At 49.4% G+C, this 20554-nt stretch overlaps 1 protein-coding gene across 1 annotated transcript in view; it reads right to left on the bottom strand.

The window, feature by feature from the left end:
* Positions 1-4718: 4718 nt before the first annotated feature.
* KCNK13 (potassium two pore domain channel subfamily K member 13) overlaps positions 4719-20554 on the bottom strand; it is a 108261-nt gene continuing 92425 nt past the window's right edge. The window contains exon 2 of the mRNA XM_070469785.1: positions 4719-5685. Within this exon, the coding sequence (XP_070325886.1) occupies positions 4814-5685 (872 nt within the window). The 3' untranslated portion in view covers positions 4719-4813. The remainder of the gene's footprint in view (positions 5686-20554) is intronic.

Raw genomic sequence — 20554 nt, 5'->3', positions numbered from 1 at the left:
TGGGAGGCACTGGGATCCACCCACAGGGGCACAGCCTGAGGGGGTTGCAGGCTGGGCCCCGAGGAGGGTGTCTTTCTGTCCTTTATAGCTCACGCTCAGGAAAGCATTCTTTATTGGGGAAAAAAAAATGCCTGGAAAATTTGTTAAAGATTTCTGGGCCCTACCCTCAGAGCTTCTGATTCTTTTTTTATTTTTTAATTGAAGGATAATTGCTTTACAGAATTTTGCTGTTTTCTGTCAAACCTCAGCATGACTCAGCCATGGGCACACATGTGTCCCCTCCCTCTCGAAGCGCCCTCCCATCCCCGTCCCCTCCCACCCTTCTCGTTTGGTGCAGAGCCCCCGTGTGGGCTCCCTGAGCCGTAAGGCACATTCCCGCTGACTGTCTATTTTACACACGGCCATGTGAGTTTCTGCGTTACTCTCTCCCATGCATCTCACCCTCTCCTCCCCTCTCTCCGTGACAGCTTCTGATTCCTGAAGTCGTGGCCTGAGAATTTTCTTTCCCACCCAGTGCCCTGTTTCTGCTGTTGCTGCTGATCTGGGGTACACGCTCACAAAACTACTGCTTTATTTTTTTAATTAATTTTTGACCTCATAGCATGTGGGACTCTAGTTCCCCAACCAGGGATTGAACCCACATCTCCTCTGTTGGAAGGGCAGTGTCTTAATCAATGAATTGCCAGGGAAGTCTTACTGCTTTCAATCGAGGCCAAGACCTGCAAGGACTTGAGAACCAAACTGGAGTCTCAGGGGTGCGGCACTCAAGTTGCAGCCCACGCCCTGGTGTGACTGGTTGTGTGCAAACTGGAGACAGTCTTGGGTTTTTTCTTTTTAACTTTTTTACTTGAGATAATTCTAGACTTACAGTCAAATTGTAAAAATAGTGCATAGTTTCCATATACCTTTTATCCAACTTCTTACTTAACATCTTACATAACCATAGAACAATTATTAAAACTAAGACTGTAACACAGGTATAATACTATTAAGTAGACTATAGAATTTACTGAATGTCACCTTGGTTTGTCCACTAACATCTGTTTTATATTCCAGGATCCAATGAAGGATCCCACATGGCATTTAGTTGTCATGCCTCCTTAGGCTTGTCTTTCATTGGCTTGAGGCTTTTGAAGAATACCTGTCAGTTACTGAGTAGAACATCCCTTGATATGAGTCTGTTGAGATTAGACTGACGTCACTGGCAAGGATGCCGTGGATGCTACCCTCGTCTTAACGCGTCATTTCAGATGTCAGTGTGCGCAACTGGTAACATTAGCTCCGCTCACTTGATTAAAGTGGTGTCTGCCAGAATTCTCCCCTGCAAAGTTACTAAAATTCTCCACCGTAAAGTTCTTTTTGTAATGCCTAAATATTCTGGTAGCTGGTGGAGAGCCTTTCAGCCTGCACACACCCTGGTTCTGCTTAAACTTTAGGCCTCGCCCGCAGCAATGACCGCTTTGGGGTTCTAATGCTAATTTGCCATTTCACTACTTTTTTCTACTTTCACTAATTAGAGTTCTTCTATGCTCTTTCTCTCCCATTGTTTTAAAATATTAAAGAACTTTTAAAAACATTTCTTGAAAGGTAGATTTGCTGGCAATGAATTCTCTAGATTTTTTTTTGAGAAAGTATTTGCTTCTCATCCCCATTTGAAGGATTTTTGTTGGATATAGAATTCTGGACTGACATGGCTTCTTTTTAAAATTTCAGCATTTTAAAGATGTGATACTGTTTTCTTATTATATGCATGGTTTCTGATGAGATCTAATTCTTATCTTGTGCCTGTGAATGTACCTATTTTTCTAGCTGTCTTCAAGATTCTTTGTCTTTTGTTTTCTGCAGTTTGAATATATGCCTAGATATATCCAGTGTGTGTCTGAAGATATGTATCTATACATATATGCATGTATGTAAATACATATATATATTTATATAAGACTTGCTAGGTTTTCTGTGAGCTTCTTGGATCTTCTTGGTTTCTGTCATTATTTTGGAAAGCTGTCAGCTATTATTTTCAAAAGTACCTTCGGCTCTGCTCTCCGTCTTCGGGGATGACCCATCTGACGTCGTCCCAAAGCTCTTGGAGGCCATGTTTATCTGGTTCACTCTCATCTCTTGCCGTTTTAGTTCGAGCAGTTTCTATCTTTAAGTTCATGGATTCTCTTCTTGGCTGCGGCAGTCGACTAATAAGTCCGTTGAAGGCACCATTCATCTCTGTTGCTGTGCTTTTTATTTCTAGCATTTCTACTTGATTCTTATACATTCCATCTCCCTACTGAAATCACCTATCTGATGTTGCCTGATATCCACTTTTCCCTGTTGAATCTTTAACTTACTAATAGTGATTTTAAACTCCCTGCCAGATATTTCTAACATTTGTTTCAGATCTGATAGTTGCTTTGTGCTGGAGAATGTTTTCTTTAAAAATTTTTTTTGCCTGCCTCATAATTTTTTTCTTGAAAGTCGGGCATCTTGTGTACGCCCGTAGAGACTGAGGCAGAGCTTTTATGCCTAGACATGAGCGTGCCTTTCCTCCTGATAAATGCTTGGTGTGAATGCTTGAATTAATCTATTAGGAGCTGGGCTGGCTTTGCGGTTGTCTGTTGCTATGGTTACCCTCAGCTCTCCTCAGGCTCGCGGTCCTGCAGCGTGACATCCTTGTGTTTAGGATGGAACCTGATTTGCCGGGCAAGGTCAGCTTGCTCTTGAAGTTTAGCTTTCCTCCTTGCACCCTTCTGAGAGAGGGTCTGTCCGCTCTCTTGTGCTCCTGGCAGTGTGCTGTTGATACCTGTCACCTGAAGCTTGTGAGCGTGGAGGGGGGATGTTGGGAGCATTTCAGACTCAGCCTGTTTCAGAGAGCCACCACGAGCTCGGATGTCAGGGGCACGCTCACCCCAGTCCTCCGGGCTGCCCCCTGCTTGGAATAGCACAGACGGGAGGGGAACAGCCCTGGATGGGAGGGAGTTTGGGGGAGAACAGACACCTGTGCACGTATGGCTGAGGCCCTTTGCTGCTCACTGGAACTGTCACAATATTGTTAGTTGGCTATACTCCAATATAAAATAAAAACTTAAAAAAGAAAAGAAACCCCCTAGGGGTGGGGACCCAGCTCCACCCCCATCCCCCACTTCCCCACAGAGCCTCCTGCAGGGCAAAGCTCCCAGGGAGACGGGTTTATGATCAAAGGCTCCTAGCAAGGGTTGTGCAGTACTCCAGGCTGCCGCCCTTTAATTGTCATTGTTGAAGGCTCTGATTTTTGGAGCTGCAGGAGCCCTGAGTTCAAAGCCTAGGGCTGCTGCTTATCACACTTTGGCTCCAGGGCACTCCTGATATCTTAAAGAAAATATTTGGGTTTACCAGCTGCAAGAACAGTCAACAGCCTGGAGAGGGAGCCGTTGTGGGTTCTGAAGCTGGGTGGATCACTGGCCGAGAGCCCAGACCTCATGAGAGACCAGAGTGCTTCTCCCCGCTGTTCACCATCAGCCCGAGCGCCCAGATGAGGGGCAATCCCTTTGGGCCTCTGTCTCCTTCTGTCAAAAACAGGAGGTTGGATGAGATGGTTCCTAAGTGTCCTCCCAGTCTGATGCTTTCTGCTCAACAGTTCAGTTTCACCAGGCAGGGCTTTTCTGCTTTATCCTCTTTATGGGCCCCATCTTTCCTCCTCAGTTCTGAAAGTGCCATGTGGACACCATTCTTATCTTATAAAGAAACAACAGATATCTCTTATAAACACTGCTCTCATCCCCCAAATCTTCTGTGTTGATGACAATCAACAGCCCTGGTTTGTAGCATGGACCACTTTAACAATATGCCAGGTAATATCATCAGGCTTGTTACAGTCCCACGAGGCAGGACCCAAGAGGATTAGACAGGAAAAGCCAGGTTTCATTATCCGGTCTAGAATGTTTCTCCAGCCAAGGATCCGAGATGATGTTCACAACCCCTAAAGGTGAGTTTCTTGTTTCCTCTTTCTGTGAGTGCAGTAAGCACCTGTTTAATGAAGCACTCTACCCCAACATCCTTAATAAGCACTCATGTAGTCTTTGTTAATAAAATGAGGCTTTATTAAGTTTTCAGTTTTAATAAATAGTCGTTATCTCTGCAATGGACCCCAAGTCCGGGTAAGATGCAGTGGCCTCTGGGGCCGTTCAAAGGAGCAGGGTAACCTGGTCTTCAGTGACAAGAGCGGCCTCTCGCCATCACCTTGCTGCGGTTTAAAGGCCTGAAGCTGGATTTTATTTTCTTAACCTTAATGCTGAGATCCCACAGGCACCTTAGTCAAGCCTTAAGATCTTACAAATAAAAGAACGGAGAAACAAAAACAGAAGCAGGTGTAAGGAGGGACAGGTGGTTTCCCTAGCCGCAGCCCCAGAACCATCTGCTCGAAGGCAGCTCGGGGAAAAAGCAAGCCCAGTAGCCTTCCAGACCAGTTCCTGCCCTCCCTTCGCTGAAGGGCTTCCGAGAGGCTGTGAATTCAGTCTTCGGAGTTCCAGGGGAGAGCTCGCATCTTGAGGATCTGTACTTCCAGATGAGGAACAGAGCAGCAGGAAATCAAGGCCTAAGTAAGCTGTCTCTCTCTTGGGTCCAAATTCTGGAGCAAGACGAGTCAGGAGAGCACGTACTGACCGCCGGTGTGGTTCATGTTTAAAGAGTGAATTACACTTAAAGAAGGACGCGGATGAGGAGCGGCCTCGAGGCTTCACGCTCCCGCAGCCCTGGAAAGGGGCAGCCTGCTGGAGAGGAAGCGCTCTCTCACGCCGGGCTCCAGGAGGGAAGGAGCAGCTCCGGAACGCGCCCTGCGGCCCCGCTCCTACCTGTCCGCGCTGGTCTCCGCCAGCCTGCTGTTCATGATGGCGAAGGCGCCCACGCCCCCTGAGAACTCGTCGTCCACAGCCGGCGTGCTCGCCCGGCGCGGGCGGCCGCTGGCCGCTTCGGACAGCTGTTTCTGGAGGACGGCCAGGGAGGCCTTGTTGGCCGCCAGCAAGTCCTTCATGGAGACCATCTCGCCCGAGAGGCGCCGCGCGCCCGAGCCGCCGTCCGAGCCGCCGTCCGTCTCCGCGGCGCCGCCGCCCCCGCTGCGCACGCGGCCCGGCCCCACGGCGTTCCTGCGGGGCGGCCCGCCGCGTCCCCGGCCTCGCCGGCAGCCCGCGCCGGCCGCCCGGCCCAGGGCCCAGTTCACCGCCTGCCGGACGAGGATGGACACGACGTTGAACAGCGAGTACAGGCAGCAGACGCCTGAGAGCAGGAGGACGAAGTTGGCCACGCGGTAGAGGCCCCGGCCGTCGTAGCGCGCCTGCTGCCCGCTGACCAGGTCCCCGAAGCCGATGGTGCTGAAGGCCACGAAGCAGAAGTACAGCGCGTCCAGGTAGCCCCAGCCCTCGGCGGCCGCGTACAGGGCGGCGGCCCCGCAGCACAGCGCCAGGGAGGCGGCGCCCAGGGCCAGCAGCACGACGCGCACCGACGGCTTCCCGGCCGCCGCCGCCAGCCCGGGGCTCCCGGCGCGCGGGCCCGCCCGCCTCCCCGGCCGCCGGGCGCCGCACCACCTCGTGACGTGGGCGATGACGGTGATCAGGCGCTCCAGGAAGAGGTTGAAGAACAGCAGGGTGCTGGAGCAGCCGAGGAGGCCGTAGACGATCAGGAAGACCTTCCCGCCCACTGTCGCTGGGGTGGCCATCCCAAACCCTGCAGGAGACAGAAATCGGACAGTGAGGGCCGGCTTGGCCCGGGATGGGGTCAGAGTCTCGGCCTTGATGGCCGGCGGAGGGGCTTCCCTGGTGGCTCAGCTGGTAGAGAATCCGCCTGCTCTGCAGGAGACCTGGGTTCAGTCCCTGGGTTGGGAAGATTCCCTGGAGAAGGGAAAGGCTACCCACTCCAGTATTCTTGGGCTTCCCCTGTGGCTCAGCTGGTAAAGAATCCGCCTGCAATGCGGGAGACCTGGGTTCAATCCCTGGGTCAGGAAGGTCCCCTGGAGAAGGGAAAGGCTACCCACTCCAGTATTCTTGGGCTTCCCCTGTGGCTCAGCTGGTAGAGAATCCGCCTGCAATGCGGGAGACCTGGGTTCAATCCCTGGGTCAGGAAGGTCCCCTGGAGAAGGGAAAGGCTACCCACTCCAGTATTCTTGGGCTTCCCCTGTGGCTCAGCTGGTAAAGAATCCGCGGGAGACCTGGGTTCAATCCCTGAGTTGGGAAGATACCCTGGAGAAGGGAAAGGCTACCCACTCCAGTATTCTTGGGCTTCCCTTGTGGCTCAGCTGGTAAGGAATCCACCTGCAATGTGGGAGACCTGGGTTTGATCCCTGGGTTGGGAAGATACCCTGGAGAAGGGAAGGGCTACCTACTCCAGTATTCTGGCCTGGAGAAATCCATGGACTGTATAGTCCATGCAGTTGCAAAGAGTTGGACATAACTGAGCCACTTTCACTTCAGAGGACCTAAAGAAACAGCTTCTTTAAAAGCACTTCATCCCAGCCTTTCTAGGACCAGAGGGAGAATTCCCACTTCCTTTTGAAGACATGAAGTGTTGTTCAAGCTGGGCTGCTCAAAGCCTGTATGGTGTGGCGCTGCAACTCAGAAAAGACGCCTCTTCCGCCAAGTGGGATCCAAGCCCGTGACAATGGCGTGGTGGTGAGAACGTCAGCTGCATTTCAGCCTCCCTCCCAATTCTGCTAGATGTTCTTGTACAGTAGACAACCCGAACAACCATACTCAACAGACATTATTCACAGAGATACACAAAAACTCATACAAAGAAGTCTTACAGAGACTCATGGGAATTCACTTCCTCTATAAACACGTATTGGCTGCCATTCCAGGACCTGGGACTAGAATGGTGGGAAAAGGCAGATCTGGTCCCTGCCTTCGTGGTGCTCTCATGTAGTGAAGTGTTTGTTCTGTGATGAGCATTGTGCTGGAGAATGTACAGGGTCCTGTGGAAATGCTAAGAGGGAAACGGTTCTCAGACTGAGGGTCTGGGAAGTCTAAACAGAAAGCCAAAGAAGAATTAGGCAGGCAAGGAGGTGCGTGCGCGCGCACACACATGTGGTGGTAATAATGCTTCAGACAGAAACAGCACATGCCAGCAGATGTGGAAGTCAACATTTTGCTCAAGATTTTCCCATCTTTTAAACAAGATGCTCATGCTCTGGCAGTGCTGAGGTATTGGTGGTTACGGTTCGATCAAGTCTCTCTTGCCTTTGTCTCCTCCTGCTCACACCTGTGACCTTCTTGGCCTTTCTGCTCCCACACACAGATGTGTCAAGAACACCAATCATAGGACAGTGGACACCACTAAGGAAGAGGAGAAACGGAAAAGAGAGAAACTCAGCACTTCTCACTCAAGGGCACGAAGCTTCAGCCCACCCTGAGGTACAGATTCCTTCCAAGCAATGGAGTCAGTAAACCTGAGGGATCTTACTTGTTTGAGGGGACAGGCATCAAAGTCCTTTTGAAAAAAACAACAACAAACCATCTTTTGAAAAGTAAGTCCTCAGCATGCCTCCCTGGGTTCGGTTTTTTAAATTCAAATCAAACCTTGCTGTTTGCATAATCAAGTCCAGTCTCCTAGATGGGGCCCCATCCTCAGACTCTCTTGGATTCGCCCACAATCCTCTTTCCTGGTAACAGCCTGCTATCTGCAAAATAACGCTTTGCTCTGTGGCGGTGGCTGAGCCAGTGGCGGCCCCCAGCACATCCCAGGACAGTCAGATCAGACCTCAGTGAGGTCCTCAGATTGTAACTGCTGCTGCCTGAGGGGGCGCCAGAGGGCCGCCTTTCCCAAACACCCGGATGCCACACTGTGTTACTGTTTAGTTTTCCAATTAAATTTAACTTTCCTCCTCAGCATGTTAGTGGCTCAGTTGTGTCCCACTCTTTGTGACTGAATGGACTGTAGCCCGCCAGCCTCCTCTGTCTGTGGGATTCTCCAGGCAAAATCCTGGAGTGGGTTGCCATGCCCTCCTGCAGGGGATCTTCCTGAGCCAGGGATCGAACCTGCGTCTCCTGCATTGCAGGCGGATTCTTCACCACCTGAGCCACCAGGAAAGCCTAAACTACGTTACAGTAGCACATTAACGGCATATAGCTACTCCTTAGCATGCGAGGAGCTGACTCAGTGGAAAAGACCCTGATGTTGGGAGGGACTGGGGGAGGGAGAAGAAGGGGACGACAGGATGAGATGGCTGGATGGCATCACCAACTCGATGGACATGAGTTTGAGTAAACTCTGGGGGTTGGTGATGGACAAAGAGGCCTGGCGTGCTGCGATTCATGGGGTTGCAAAGAGTCGGACACGACTAAATGACTGAACTGAACTGAACTGAACTCCTTAGCATATAATTAATTCCTCCCAAGAGGCTGGAGGCAGACACTGAATTTTAGCTTTTTAGCTAGGTGGCATGGAGTGGAATGAACAGGATGACCTGGTAAGGAAGGAGCAAGGGACCGGGGATAATGCCGCTGGCGGGTACAATCCTGGCCCTTAGGTAGAAAGTCAGACCATCGTCTCTTCTCTGGAATGCTTCTTGTGAAAATTAACAGTCCTCAGTGACTCTCGGCAGTGCGGTTTCATTATTAGGTATCCTTGTTATGATGTAACGAAGTTCTCTCTGTGTTTTTTCTTTGTTAGTATCTTTAATTCTTATCCCCAAGCTTGAGTTGAAATCAGGCGGTTGAAGTAGTGGAGGATTAAAAAACTGAGTTTACAGACTGAACTGACAGCGGTGGTTTTTTCTATCCAGTCCAAGGAATACAGCGGGGTCGGCGAGGTGTTGAGTGATTGCTTCCTAATCTAGGGGTGCAGGGGCACCTCCTCCGGCTCAGTGAATTCCTGAAACCCGTAAAGCTTGCGAATGTTTCCGCACCAAGAAGATGTCAAACGGAAACCTGGAGTCCTTACCCAAGGCTGTAAGGCTAGCAGGGTACCTTGGCTCTCTTCATTGAGACAGAACTGAGGCAACACGCAGGAAAAAGGAGCAGTGTTTATCTGGGGCCATTTATTGACCCAACAACATTCCAGAAACTGGGCAGAGTTACTGAAATGGGGAAGGCCCAGAAACAGCAGCAGCTGTATATATGGACAGGTGAGGGGGAACACCTTCTCATGGTCAGAAGAGAACTTACTTGTGTGACACAAGATTCAAGAAGGTCAAAGTTTTCTTGTACAGAATCTTCCTTTCTGGGCTGCCCTGGGGGCTCAGAAGGTAAAGAATCTGCCCGCAATGCGGGAGACCCAGGTTCCATCCCTAGTCGGGACGATCCCTGGAGGAGGGAATGGCCACCCACTCCAGTAATCTTGCCTGGAGAATCCCCATGGACACAGGAGCCTGGAGGGCTACAGACCATGGGGTCACACAGAGTCAGACACGACTGAGCGGCTTCACTTCCTGATGGTCCACTGGTTAAGAATCCATCTTGCAGTGCAAAGGGCACCAGTTCCATCCTTGGACCAGGAAGATCCCACAGGCCGCAGGGCAGTTGAGCCCGTGTGCCCCAATGACTGGGCCACACACCACAACCCCCGAGGCCCACACACCACACCCCCCGGGACCCACACACCACACCCCCCGGGACCCACACACCACACCCCCCGGGATCACACACCACACCCCCCGGGAATCACACACCACACCTCCCGGGATCACACACCACACCCCCCGGGAATCACACACCACACCTCCCGGGGCCCACATGCCCCGGGCCCGTGCTTCACAACCCGAGAGGCCGCTGCGGTGTGAAGTCTGCACACCACAACGACAGAGGAGCCCGACTCACCACGACTAGAGAAAGCCCACACAGCAGTGAGGACCCAGCACTGCCAACAATATACAAGTATTTAAAAACTCGCTTTCTGACCCACAGAGGACTTAATGATGTTCCTTTTGCAGAGCAGAGAAAAAGGAGCGGCTCCCGACCTGGCGTGCGGCAGTCCACGGGGCCACAGAGAGTCGGCCACGGCCGAGCGAACCGCAGCCACCACAAAGGCAAGAGCGGTAACTCACTGGGCATCTGCTCGGTTCGGGAACTGGCGCCAGGAGTCTGGGCCACATGAGGGCGGCCTGGACGGGGTCCTGGGCCTCCGGGAGCCTGGCCTCCGGCCTGGGACAGACAAACTGCTGTCCACAGAACAAGGCGGGCCGAGGCCGGGGCTGTAGGAAAGCACGAAGGTTCTGCCCTGGCTTCAGGGTCCCGAATGCAGCCTTCCTTGGGACAAGTGCCTGTGATACACGCAGGGACAGTGCTGAAGCCAGCTGACAAGCTTGATAAGCTGATGTTTTTCTAATGAATGAGACGTCTAGTGATTCAATGACATGTTCCAGAGACTGACAGATTGATCGATGGATGGAAGTCTAGTCGCTTTACAATACTGTGCTATTTCCTGCTGTCAGCACAGTGAATCAGTTACATGTACACCCGCATCCCCCCCTTTTTACATCTGCTCCCCACTTAGGTCGCCGCGGGCCGCGAGGCAGAGTTCCCCATGCTGCACTGTGGGTTCTCATTTGTCACCAATTTTATACACGGTCACCTCCCCGCCTCGGTGACCAGGCTTGTCCTCTACCTCTGAGACTACTTCTGCTTTGCAAATAAGTTCATCTGCACTATTTTTCTGGGCTTCCCAGGCTCAGTAGTAAAGAATCCACCTGTCAGTGCAAGAGACATGGGTTCGATCCTTGGGTCGGGAAGATCCCCTGGAGTAGGAAATTGCAATTCACTCCAATATACTTGCCTCGAAAATTCCTTAGACAGTTCATGGGGGTTGCAAAGAGTTGGACATGACTGGCATGCATGCATACCATTTCTTATAGATTCTGCAAGTAAGTGACGATATATTTTTCTCTTTCTGACTGACTGCAGTCTCTATGACAATGTTTAGGTCCATCCACATCTCTGCAAATGGCATTCCTTTTTCATTCCTTTTTATGGCTTAGTAATATATATGTATATACGTACCACATCATCTTTATCTATTCCTGTCAATTGTTCCAGGAATTTAAAATCTCTAGATTCTTTCTTGTTTGCCTGGTTTTAAAACATTCAATTTTATGAAAGAAGGGATAATCCGTGAGTTTTGATTAGCTACCGAATTTTCTTGATCGCTACCATGTTTTTAATCAGCACAAATAACAGAAGATGGCACACGGGGTGGTGTTCACAGAAGCGACCAGAGACCGCTTCCCAGGGTCTGCAGTTGGGGCGTTTCCACAGCGTGGACTGCTCCCAGCACTCAGAAGTGTGTTAGCTAACAAGGCAGGCTTTTTCCTAGAAGTCTCCACTTTTTTGAGCCCCCTATTACTGGGCATCACGAATGCCTTGGATTGGAAATAATAAGCCTCAGGGTCCTCCTCGGTGGGGAAAAGGACACAGGCATCATCAGAAGCCTGCGGCCTGCCAGGTTCACTGACTCCTCACACCCACGCCCCTCCCAGAGGTGAAGCCAGGTTAGGCCCGAGGTCTGTCTCGTCTCCAGGCCCGAAGCCGCCACCTGAGTGCACTGAGGTCAGGCGCACACTCCGAAAGTAGAACCGAGGAGGGAAACGAGCCGAGCGCCTGCAGTCCCGTGTTTCACACAGACACCCACACGAGCGGCTGCCAGACCCGCCACGATCGGGGAGTGGCCGACACCAGACGCCGACACCCACCACCCTCCCTGACTCAGACACACAACGCTGAGTGTGCGTGTGCCCCTCCCAACATGTGATGTCAGTAGATCGGTGTTACAGACCTGTTGCACCCATGCACTTGGTCCCCCCGTGTTTCACAGACACACACGACGGTGACTGTCAGAGGGCTACTTTTCAATGTGCCGTCTCGCCCCTGCGCTTCAGGTCTGATGTCTCAGGCTTTGTGTCCAGCCCCCGAGTCTGGGCGCACGAGGCCCAGCTGATCGGGGGTCTCGGGCACAGTGTGGTCTGGAGGCCAAGGTGGGGGCTCAGCTGGCCGGCTGCTTCCACCTGGCTCCCTATTCAGGTGGGGTATTCCTGACTATTCCAGACTATTCCAGGTCTGTTTCTGATGTGACTGCAACCTGCAGGGTGGCTCCTGACCTTGGCTGTGTCCTTGGGGTCAGGAAGGAAGCGGCAGGCCCGGCCAGGGGCCCAGCAACCCCCATAGAGCCCTTCACCTAGACCAGGAGGACAAAGCAAGTCCCACCGTCTCCCGCCCTCTTGTGCACGTACTGTCTAAATATTTTTTCAAAAACTTATTAAGGTGAAAAAATCAAAAAGTTTCACGTTATACTTTTCAAATATACACAAAGGGAGAAAGAGTACGACAATAAACTCGCATTTCCTGGTTTCGGCAGCTGTCAACATCTTGCCAATCATGTTTCTCCTATCCCACCCCACCCCCTTTATTTGCTGGAGTTTTCTAAAGTATTGATAAGGCCTAGACAGCATGCCATCTCATCCACTATTAATAATGCATCTGTAACTGACGAGGACTTTATTTTCCCGATGTAACCACTGTGTGGTTATCACACCTAACAAGATCAACATCAACTCCTTAACACCGAATAATACCCAGTCCACATCCAGTCTCTCGAAACTACATGTTTACAGATCAACTGTATGAATCAGGATCTAACAAGGGCATGCAGTACACCTTTTAGGTCTCTTTCATTTGTTCACAGTCTCCCTTCCCATGTTTCTTTTCTTTATGCCACTGATAAGTTGTTCAAATGTGGCCTGTAGACTTTCAACATAATGTTTTCTAGAAACATTTGGGGGAAAATGTGTATTATGAGAGTGCCCTCAGATGCAGTAGCAAATATCAAACACTGTGTGAAAACCTACAAGTTAGCATAAATTGTCTAGAAAGCAATTTGAGAATATGTATCAGACATCTTAAAAATATTTATATCCTTTCATTCATATGTTTTTTTAAGGAATATATCTTCAAAACTATCAGAACTGTGACTAATTATGTACACTAATGTCACCTTGTCTTTGCTTTTAACAATGAAAATCTTTAGCAACCTAAATGGCAGATAACAAGGCAACCACTAAATAAAAGTAGCTGTTAAGATGAAGCCATTAGAATTACATATACAGAGCAGAACTAAAACAAATAATTGTAAAATCTATATGAACCCATAAAAGAACAAGAATTGCCAAAGCCGTCCTGAGGAAAAAGAACAAAGCAGGATGCAAACTCCTTCCAGACTTCAGACAACACTGCAGAGCTCCCGTAATCAAACAGAGTGGTCCATGCACAAAAGCGGGCACGTGGACCAGTGGAGCAGAAAAGAAATCCAGAAACAAACCCACACATCTACGGCCAATTAATCTTCGACAAACGAGGCAAGAACGCACAATGGGGAAAACACAGTTTCTTCAGCAAGTGGTGCTAGGAAACTCGACAGCCGCCTGTGAACCAGTGAAGCCAGGACATTCTCACACCACACACAAAAAGAAACTCAGAATGGCTTAAGATTTAAATACAAGACATGACACCATAAAACTCTGGAAAGAGAAAACAGGCAAAACATTCTCTGACATAAATCATAGCAATGTTTTCTTAGGTCAGTCTCCCAAGGCAATAAAAATAAAAGCAAAAATAAACAAATGGAACCTAATCAAATTTATAAGCTTTTGCACAGCAAAGGAAATGATAAACAAAATGAAACGACCATCTACGGACTAAGAGGAAATATCACAAATGACGTGACCAACAAGGGCTTAGTTTCCAAAATATACAAACAGCTCATACAATTCAATAATAAAAAAACAACCCAGTTGAAAACTCAGCAAAAGCAATAAGCAGACATTCCTCCACAGGAAACATGCAGAGGGCCAACAGACGCACGAAAACAGTACGGAGGTTCCTCAGGAACTGAAAACGGAGCTGGCGTGTGGCCCAGCAATCCCACTCCTGGGCATGTGTCTGGACAACTGTGATGTGAAAAAACACCTGCAGGCCTGTGTTCACAGCAGCATTATCCACAGTTCACAACCTAAAAGTCCATCAACAGATGAATGGATGAAGATGTGGTCCGTACAAACAGTGGGAAACTAGTCAGCCATCAAAAAAAATGAAATGTTATCTGCAGCAACATGGGTAGACCCAGAGGTGATCACATTAAGTGAAGAAAATCAGGAAGACAAAGAGAAAGACAAATGCCATGCGACGTCACTTACGTGTGAAACCTGAAACATGACGCAAGTGAGTTTACCTATGAAACAAGCAGACGCAGAGAGACCAGACCGGTGGTTGTCAAGGGGAAGGGGGCGCGGGAGGAAGGGAGTGGAGTGTGGGGTCAGCAGACGCCAAGTGGTATATGTAGAATGGAGAAACAACAGTCCTACCGTACAGCACAGGAAACGGTTCAACACCCTGTAATAGACCGTAATGGAAAGTGTGAAAAGAATAGATACCCACATATGTGTGACTGAATCACTATGCTACACAGCAGAAATTAACACATCATAAACAACTATCCTTCAGCAAAATAAAATTTTAAAAATTCCGTATATATGATATACATATACATTATGTACAAAATAAGCTAGAAGGATATATACATAGGAAATATAGGCAATATTCTATAATAACTATGACTTGAGTATAACCTATAAAAATTGTGAATCACTATATTGTACACCTGTAATTTATATTGTATATCAACTATACCTCAATTAAAAAATTACATGGACACCTATGGCTGATTCATGTTGAGGTTTGACAGAAAACAATAAAATTCTGTAAAACTATTATCCTTCAATTAAAAAATAAATAAATTTTTAAAAATGACATATTCAAAGAATTTTTAACAACTAGAGAAAATGTTAAATGGAAAAAAGCAAAGCCAAAATGTCTCTGCAGAAAGACTCTAATCTGGATCATCTTCATTAAATATTTGTTGGATGAAAGAATAAACTTCACAAAATATATTTATACAGTTCTATATATTGTAGCAGTTAAGGTGTTTCTGGATGCCAGTAACAACAAATCATAAATAAGGGTGGCTTAAACATGAAGGGGCTGTATTACCTCATAGAACATGACATTTGGAGACAGGGCAGCTCCAGGAACAGTTAATTAGACGGCTTTGGAACCTGATCTATGAGCCAGGATCGTTTTGCCTTCTCTGACTTTGGCTCCATCGATATGTTGGCTAGTCCCCCATGCCGGCAGCTTCAGGGATGACCCCTCACACGCCCGTGTCCAGAGTCGGCATGTGTTTTGTTCCTACTTTGTTTACATCTTTGTCGGAGCAGAGAGGCCTTTCCAGAACCCCCCTAGCAAAATTTCCATCGTATGCCATTAAGCAGCAACAAGTCACAAGCCCACTTCTCAAACTAGTTCCCTACAGGAGGAGTGGATTCCTTCTCAGACTGGCTAGGGTTTACCAGCACCCCTGAAAAAGAGGTGGGCCCTGGAACCAACCATGTCTGCCACATACAGAGAACAAACAAACAGAAAGAGACCAAGTCTTAATCAGGTCGTTTCAGGGTGGCGATAGTATGGGTGATGTAATTGTTTCTTAATGTTTTATATCTTTCATCACTTTTTAAAAAAGTCTACAGCACCCAGTGTGATAGGCCATGGGTTTGTTTTTTTTAATAAAATCTTTAATTACTTTTAAACTGAGAAAAATATGTTAAGATATTTTGAAATTATTCTGGGACATGTCTTCAGATTGTATGTAAACACCTGCCCAGAAGAAGCATTCCTCTTGGTATCTAGTTACACTAAGAAATTGAACTTTGATTTGAATACAATGCCTTCATAATCTTTTTGATTCAGAAATGCCTCTTTGCGTGGGATGAAAGGAGTTTGTGGATTTTTTTTTTCCCCAAAAGACCCTTCAATTTCAATTTCAAAAGACCCTTCAACCGAAGGGACCCATCCCTTCAACTGGGATGGGAAAAGGAGGCAAGAGCAGACCCTGTGGGTTACTCTTGGGTGGCGTGGGGAGGGGGTTCCAGTGATGGAAGTCTGAGGGCCTCACTAGGCACACTGTCTCTACACAGACTATGGAACCTCGACTGTTAGAGCTGAAAGGGGCTTCACAGCTTGCAAAGCCAAGCTTGGGTGTTACAGGCAAGGAAACCGAGGCCACGAAGCCAGGCAGCCTTCTGAGCGGTGGAGGCTCGGCCTGAGCCAGGGTCCCATCCAGATTGCCCTTCCATACCCTTGTTGCCTGGGTCAGTTGTTCCAAAGGAGATTTTGAGCAAACTGCCCCCAGGCCTGCAAGCACTGAGGGGAGGAAGCCTCCTTCCTTTCCCGTGAACCCTGGGACCTAGAGACTTGCTCTGATCGACAGAACGCGGTAGAAGGGAGGCTGCACCAGTTCCAGGCTTAAATGGCAAGGAGCGCCCAAACTTTGTCTTCTCCCCCAGGACCTCTGAGTCGCCGTGTAGGAAGTGTTACTCCTTAGATGACCCCTCAGCCATCCCAGCCTCCCCAGATGCGGAGTGAAGCCTCTTGGACCTTCAGCCCCAGTCGCACTCCCAGCTGAGTGCCGGGTGTCAGTCATACCAGCCAATACCTCGTGGAACCAAAGAACCTGCAGCTGAGCCCAGCAGACCCACACAATTGTGAGAAACATCCCAAAGTTGTTTAAGCTTCTGTTAATACTTTGGGGTGCTTTGCTACGTAGCCAGAGATAACGAAATGTCTTCTCTCTGGGACTTGGGATTTTTTCAAGGGACTCACAGGAACTTCAAGAGGAGGCCCGCAAGGAATTTGGAATTTAATAGAAAGTCCACCTTGTAATCAAGCAAGTTGTTGGATCTTCCTTAATGTTAAGGAACAGACACGCGCTGAGGGTAATGGGGGGGCGTGGGCTGGGGAGGGCATTCTGCCGTTGACACACGTCGGCTGTTTCCGGTTTGGGGCTGTTATGAACAGTGTTTCTACAGACACTCTGGCTCACGTCTTTTGGTGAACACAGTACCCATTTTTCTTGCCCACACTTACTCAGCTTCATTGTATCTGTCACCTGGAAGTCAACAAGCAAAAAGGGAAAGGACAAAATAATTGGACAGGTCCTCAAGAGGGTGTCCAGATGGCCACGAGGTGCATGAAAAGCTGCTCCACTTTGTAGACATCAAGGAGGTGCCATTTAAACCCCTACGTACCCACCAGCATGGTTATACTGGCGAGACTGTGAGGACCCGGGACTCTCAAACGTTGGTGCGGGCAGGGTGACTCACAGGACGTGTGTATGCTCAGCAGAGAGGAAGTGCGGACTCACCCTGCCCGCACCAACGTTTGAGAGTCCCGGGTCCTCACAGTCTCGCCAGTATAACCATGCTGGTGGGTACGTAGGGGTTTAAATGGCACCTCCTTGATGTCTACAAAGTGGAGCAGCTTTTCATGCACCTCGTGGCCATCTGGACACCCTCTTGAGGACCTGTCCAATTATTTTGTCCTTTCCCTTTTTGCTTGTTGACTTCCAGGTGACAGATACAATGAAGCTCGGGCCTCCAGGGCTGCTGAAAGCATGCTGGGCTTGCTTGGTGCATTGACCCACTCACGCAGAGTGCTGGGCTCCACGCAGTCTGTTTGGCCACCCTTGTATCTTGCCCAGCACTCACTTCTAACATTACTTCTGAGCTAAGAGCAGGGGGGTGGGGTAATTATAAGATAGTTTCTGCCCTCCAGAATGAATTGCTTCTAACACCCCCCTTGCTACCCAGTATTCCCTCTGGCGTAGACTTTCCTGACAACATTCGTAGGGCTAAACAGCCACCTCTCGAGAGCGGATTCCAGGAGAGACACTGCTGTTTGCTGACTAACTGCCTCCAGGGCGTAAACGGAGGCTAACTTACACAACCCACTCTTACCTGTTTGTAGCGAAGCGTTTAATGATAAATGGCCACTCAAACAATACAATAATACCAGAAACAGCTACTGTTACAACTCTGGTCAGGAGTTTTATTTGACAAGCCAGTCAGAACCCTCTAAGGGGAAGCTGTGGTTGTGGACCAAATGCTGACACACCACATAGGAAAGAAATGATCTCCATTCACCTCCCACTGTCAACCCTGTACTCAGGCAAAGGGCAAGAGGATCCCTCAGTCCTCCGTGAAGACTTCCCAAAACGCTTGAGACTCACTCCTTGCCTGTCCCAAACACTGCTCTCTGAGTTCTGCAAGATGAGTTCTTCTGCCAAACAAGTCTCTGCCTCCATGGGATTTCACATGTCACCACATTTGTGGTCACCTTAGTCCTCCTCACACAAACTGAAAAGGCAGTCCCTATCAATTCCTGAAGTCTAGCTAAGACTGTCTCTCCTTTGGCTTGGTTCTTGCTTTACAACCAACCACTGGAAAATGCCCAAGAAGGGACGACGAGACACAGAACTGGCTTTTTCCGGCTTCTCTGAGTTTACCTTCCTGGTCTGGCATTGTCCCCTGTGGCTCCTGGATGTGGAATAAATCACAGCTGCTCTGCACAGCCTCAGCTGAAGCTCCAATACTCTGGCCACCTGATGCAAAGAGCTGACTCACTGGAAGAGACCCTGATGCTGGGAAAGATTGAAGGCGGGAGGAGAAGGGGACAACAGAGGATGAGATGGTTGGATGGCATCATGACTCAGTGGACATGAGTTTGAACAAACTCTGGGAGATAGTGAAGGACAGGGAAGCCTGGCGTGCTGCAGTCTATGGTGTTGCAAAAAGTGGGATACATCTTAGTGATCAAACAATAACGACAAAACGCTGTGCTAAGAGCAGAGGGGTGGGGTAATTAGAAGATAGTTTCTGCCCTCCAGGAGCATCAAACCCAATCCAGGGGATCAAGTCCTGGAAACAACACACAAGAAGGAAAACTGTACAAGGCTGTTCATCAGATCAAGGAGACTCCGTTCCTGAGCCGCCTGTAGATGACACAAAAGACGGATGGAAGTCTTCTGTTGAGCTTCAGGAAGAAGGGAAGGTCTGAGCAGTGAATAAAGCAGAAGTATAAATAAAGTCACCTAGGACAGAAGTTTCAAACTTGAGCACTCATGAAAACTCCCTGAGGAGCTGGTTAAAAACTGAGGATTTCCAGGCCTCACCCAGAGATTCTGATTCAGGAGGTCCAGTGAGGCCAGAAAACCTGCATTTAAACCAGCACTACAGGGACTGTGATAAAAGGACTGCGGTGCCACTTACGAAAACATCACCTGCTGGGGTCAGAGCACCGGGGCACTGTTTTATGTTAAAGTTAACATAACTGTCTTATGAGACTGGGTGGTTCTGGAAGACAGAAGTCATGTCCTCCATTTAGGTATTTTGAAAGTGAAAGTGAAAGTCACTCAGTCATGTCTGACTCTCTTCGACTGCTCAGTCCATGGAATTCTCCAGGCCAGAATACTGGAGTGGGTAGCCTATCCCTTCTCCAGGGGATCTTCCCGACCCAGGAATCAAACCAGGGTCTCCTGCATTGCAGGTGGGTTCTTTACCAACTGAACTATCACGGAAGCCTAGAGGCACAGTGAAGTGAAAGTGAAAGTGAAGTCGCTCAGTTGTGTCTGACTCTTTGCGACCCGGTGGACTGTAGCCCACCAGGCTCCTCCATCCATGGGATTCTCCAGGCAAGAATACTGGAGTGGGCTGCCGTTTCCTTCTCCAAGATTTCTTTCGTATGTTAATACACAACACAGGAAACCCCTTCAGGTGGCATGTGGTGTCAAAACGAGCCGTCTCCGGAAGCTCTGGATTCACGGTGGGGCCTTCGCAGCTGCAGCCGTGGTGGAGCTGCTCCCCTCCTTTGGGCTGAAATGTTCCCCAAAATATTCAAGGACTTTCCACTGCATGCATCACGCACGGTGACTGAGGAGACGAACAAAGGCAGGGGCACTTCCCAGCCAGTCCATGCCTGGTGGATGCTCTGCACAATTCAGTTTTTGTAGATGGTTTGGATTATTGTGAGGAGTGTGAGCGAGGGCTGAGGTGGCCACTGGCCCTAAATCAGCTTTCTAGACACGCCTCTGCTGAGCACCGGGCAGGCTCACCTTGGTGAAGAGCAGGCCCGGGGCTTCTCAGGGGCTCGGCCGTAGAGAACCTGCCTGCCGGTGCAGGAGACGCAGGAGATGCGGGTTTGATCCCTGGGTCGGGGAGAGCCCCTGGAGGAGGAAACGGCAACCCACTCCAGTATTCTTGGCTGGCAAATCCCATGGACAGAGGAGCCTGGCGGGCTATATATAGTCCATAGGGTTGCAAAGAGTCGGACACGACTGAACGACTGCGCACATGCACACACACACAGTCATGTTCCAGGCAGTGCTCCTCACCTGTGTACCTGACCCCCTGGTACTAAAACTACCTGGGGAGCCCGTTAGGTGCAGACCCCGAGCCTTGCCCACTGGAGCAAGTCTCCGGGGCTGGGCCCAGTCTCCTGCCCGTATCAACAGTGACCCTCAAGCAGGAGAAGCAGTGTTCTAGCTTTCCACTGAAGACAGGCTTGCTCAGCGATGGAAGAGACCAGAAGGGACCGAGACAACTCTCTGCCTTTAGGAGGTCGGTAACTGCATTGTTTACAGTGATGTCATTGACAACTGCTCTGTCTGGTGGTGAGAAAAATAATGGAAGTATGGTAGTTTTAGGAGTTTCCTCCTCTGTTCTACG

The sequence above is a fragment of the Odocoileus virginianus genome, chromosome 6 (assembly GCF_023699985.2).
Source record: "Odocoileus virginianus isolate 20LAN1187 ecotype Illinois chromosome 6, Ovbor_1.2, whole genome shotgun sequence".
Classification (NCBI taxonomy): domain Eukaryota; kingdom Metazoa; phylum Chordata; class Mammalia; order Artiodactyla; family Cervidae; genus Odocoileus; species Odocoileus virginianus.
This window is presented reverse-complemented; position numbering and strand designations above follow the sequence as displayed.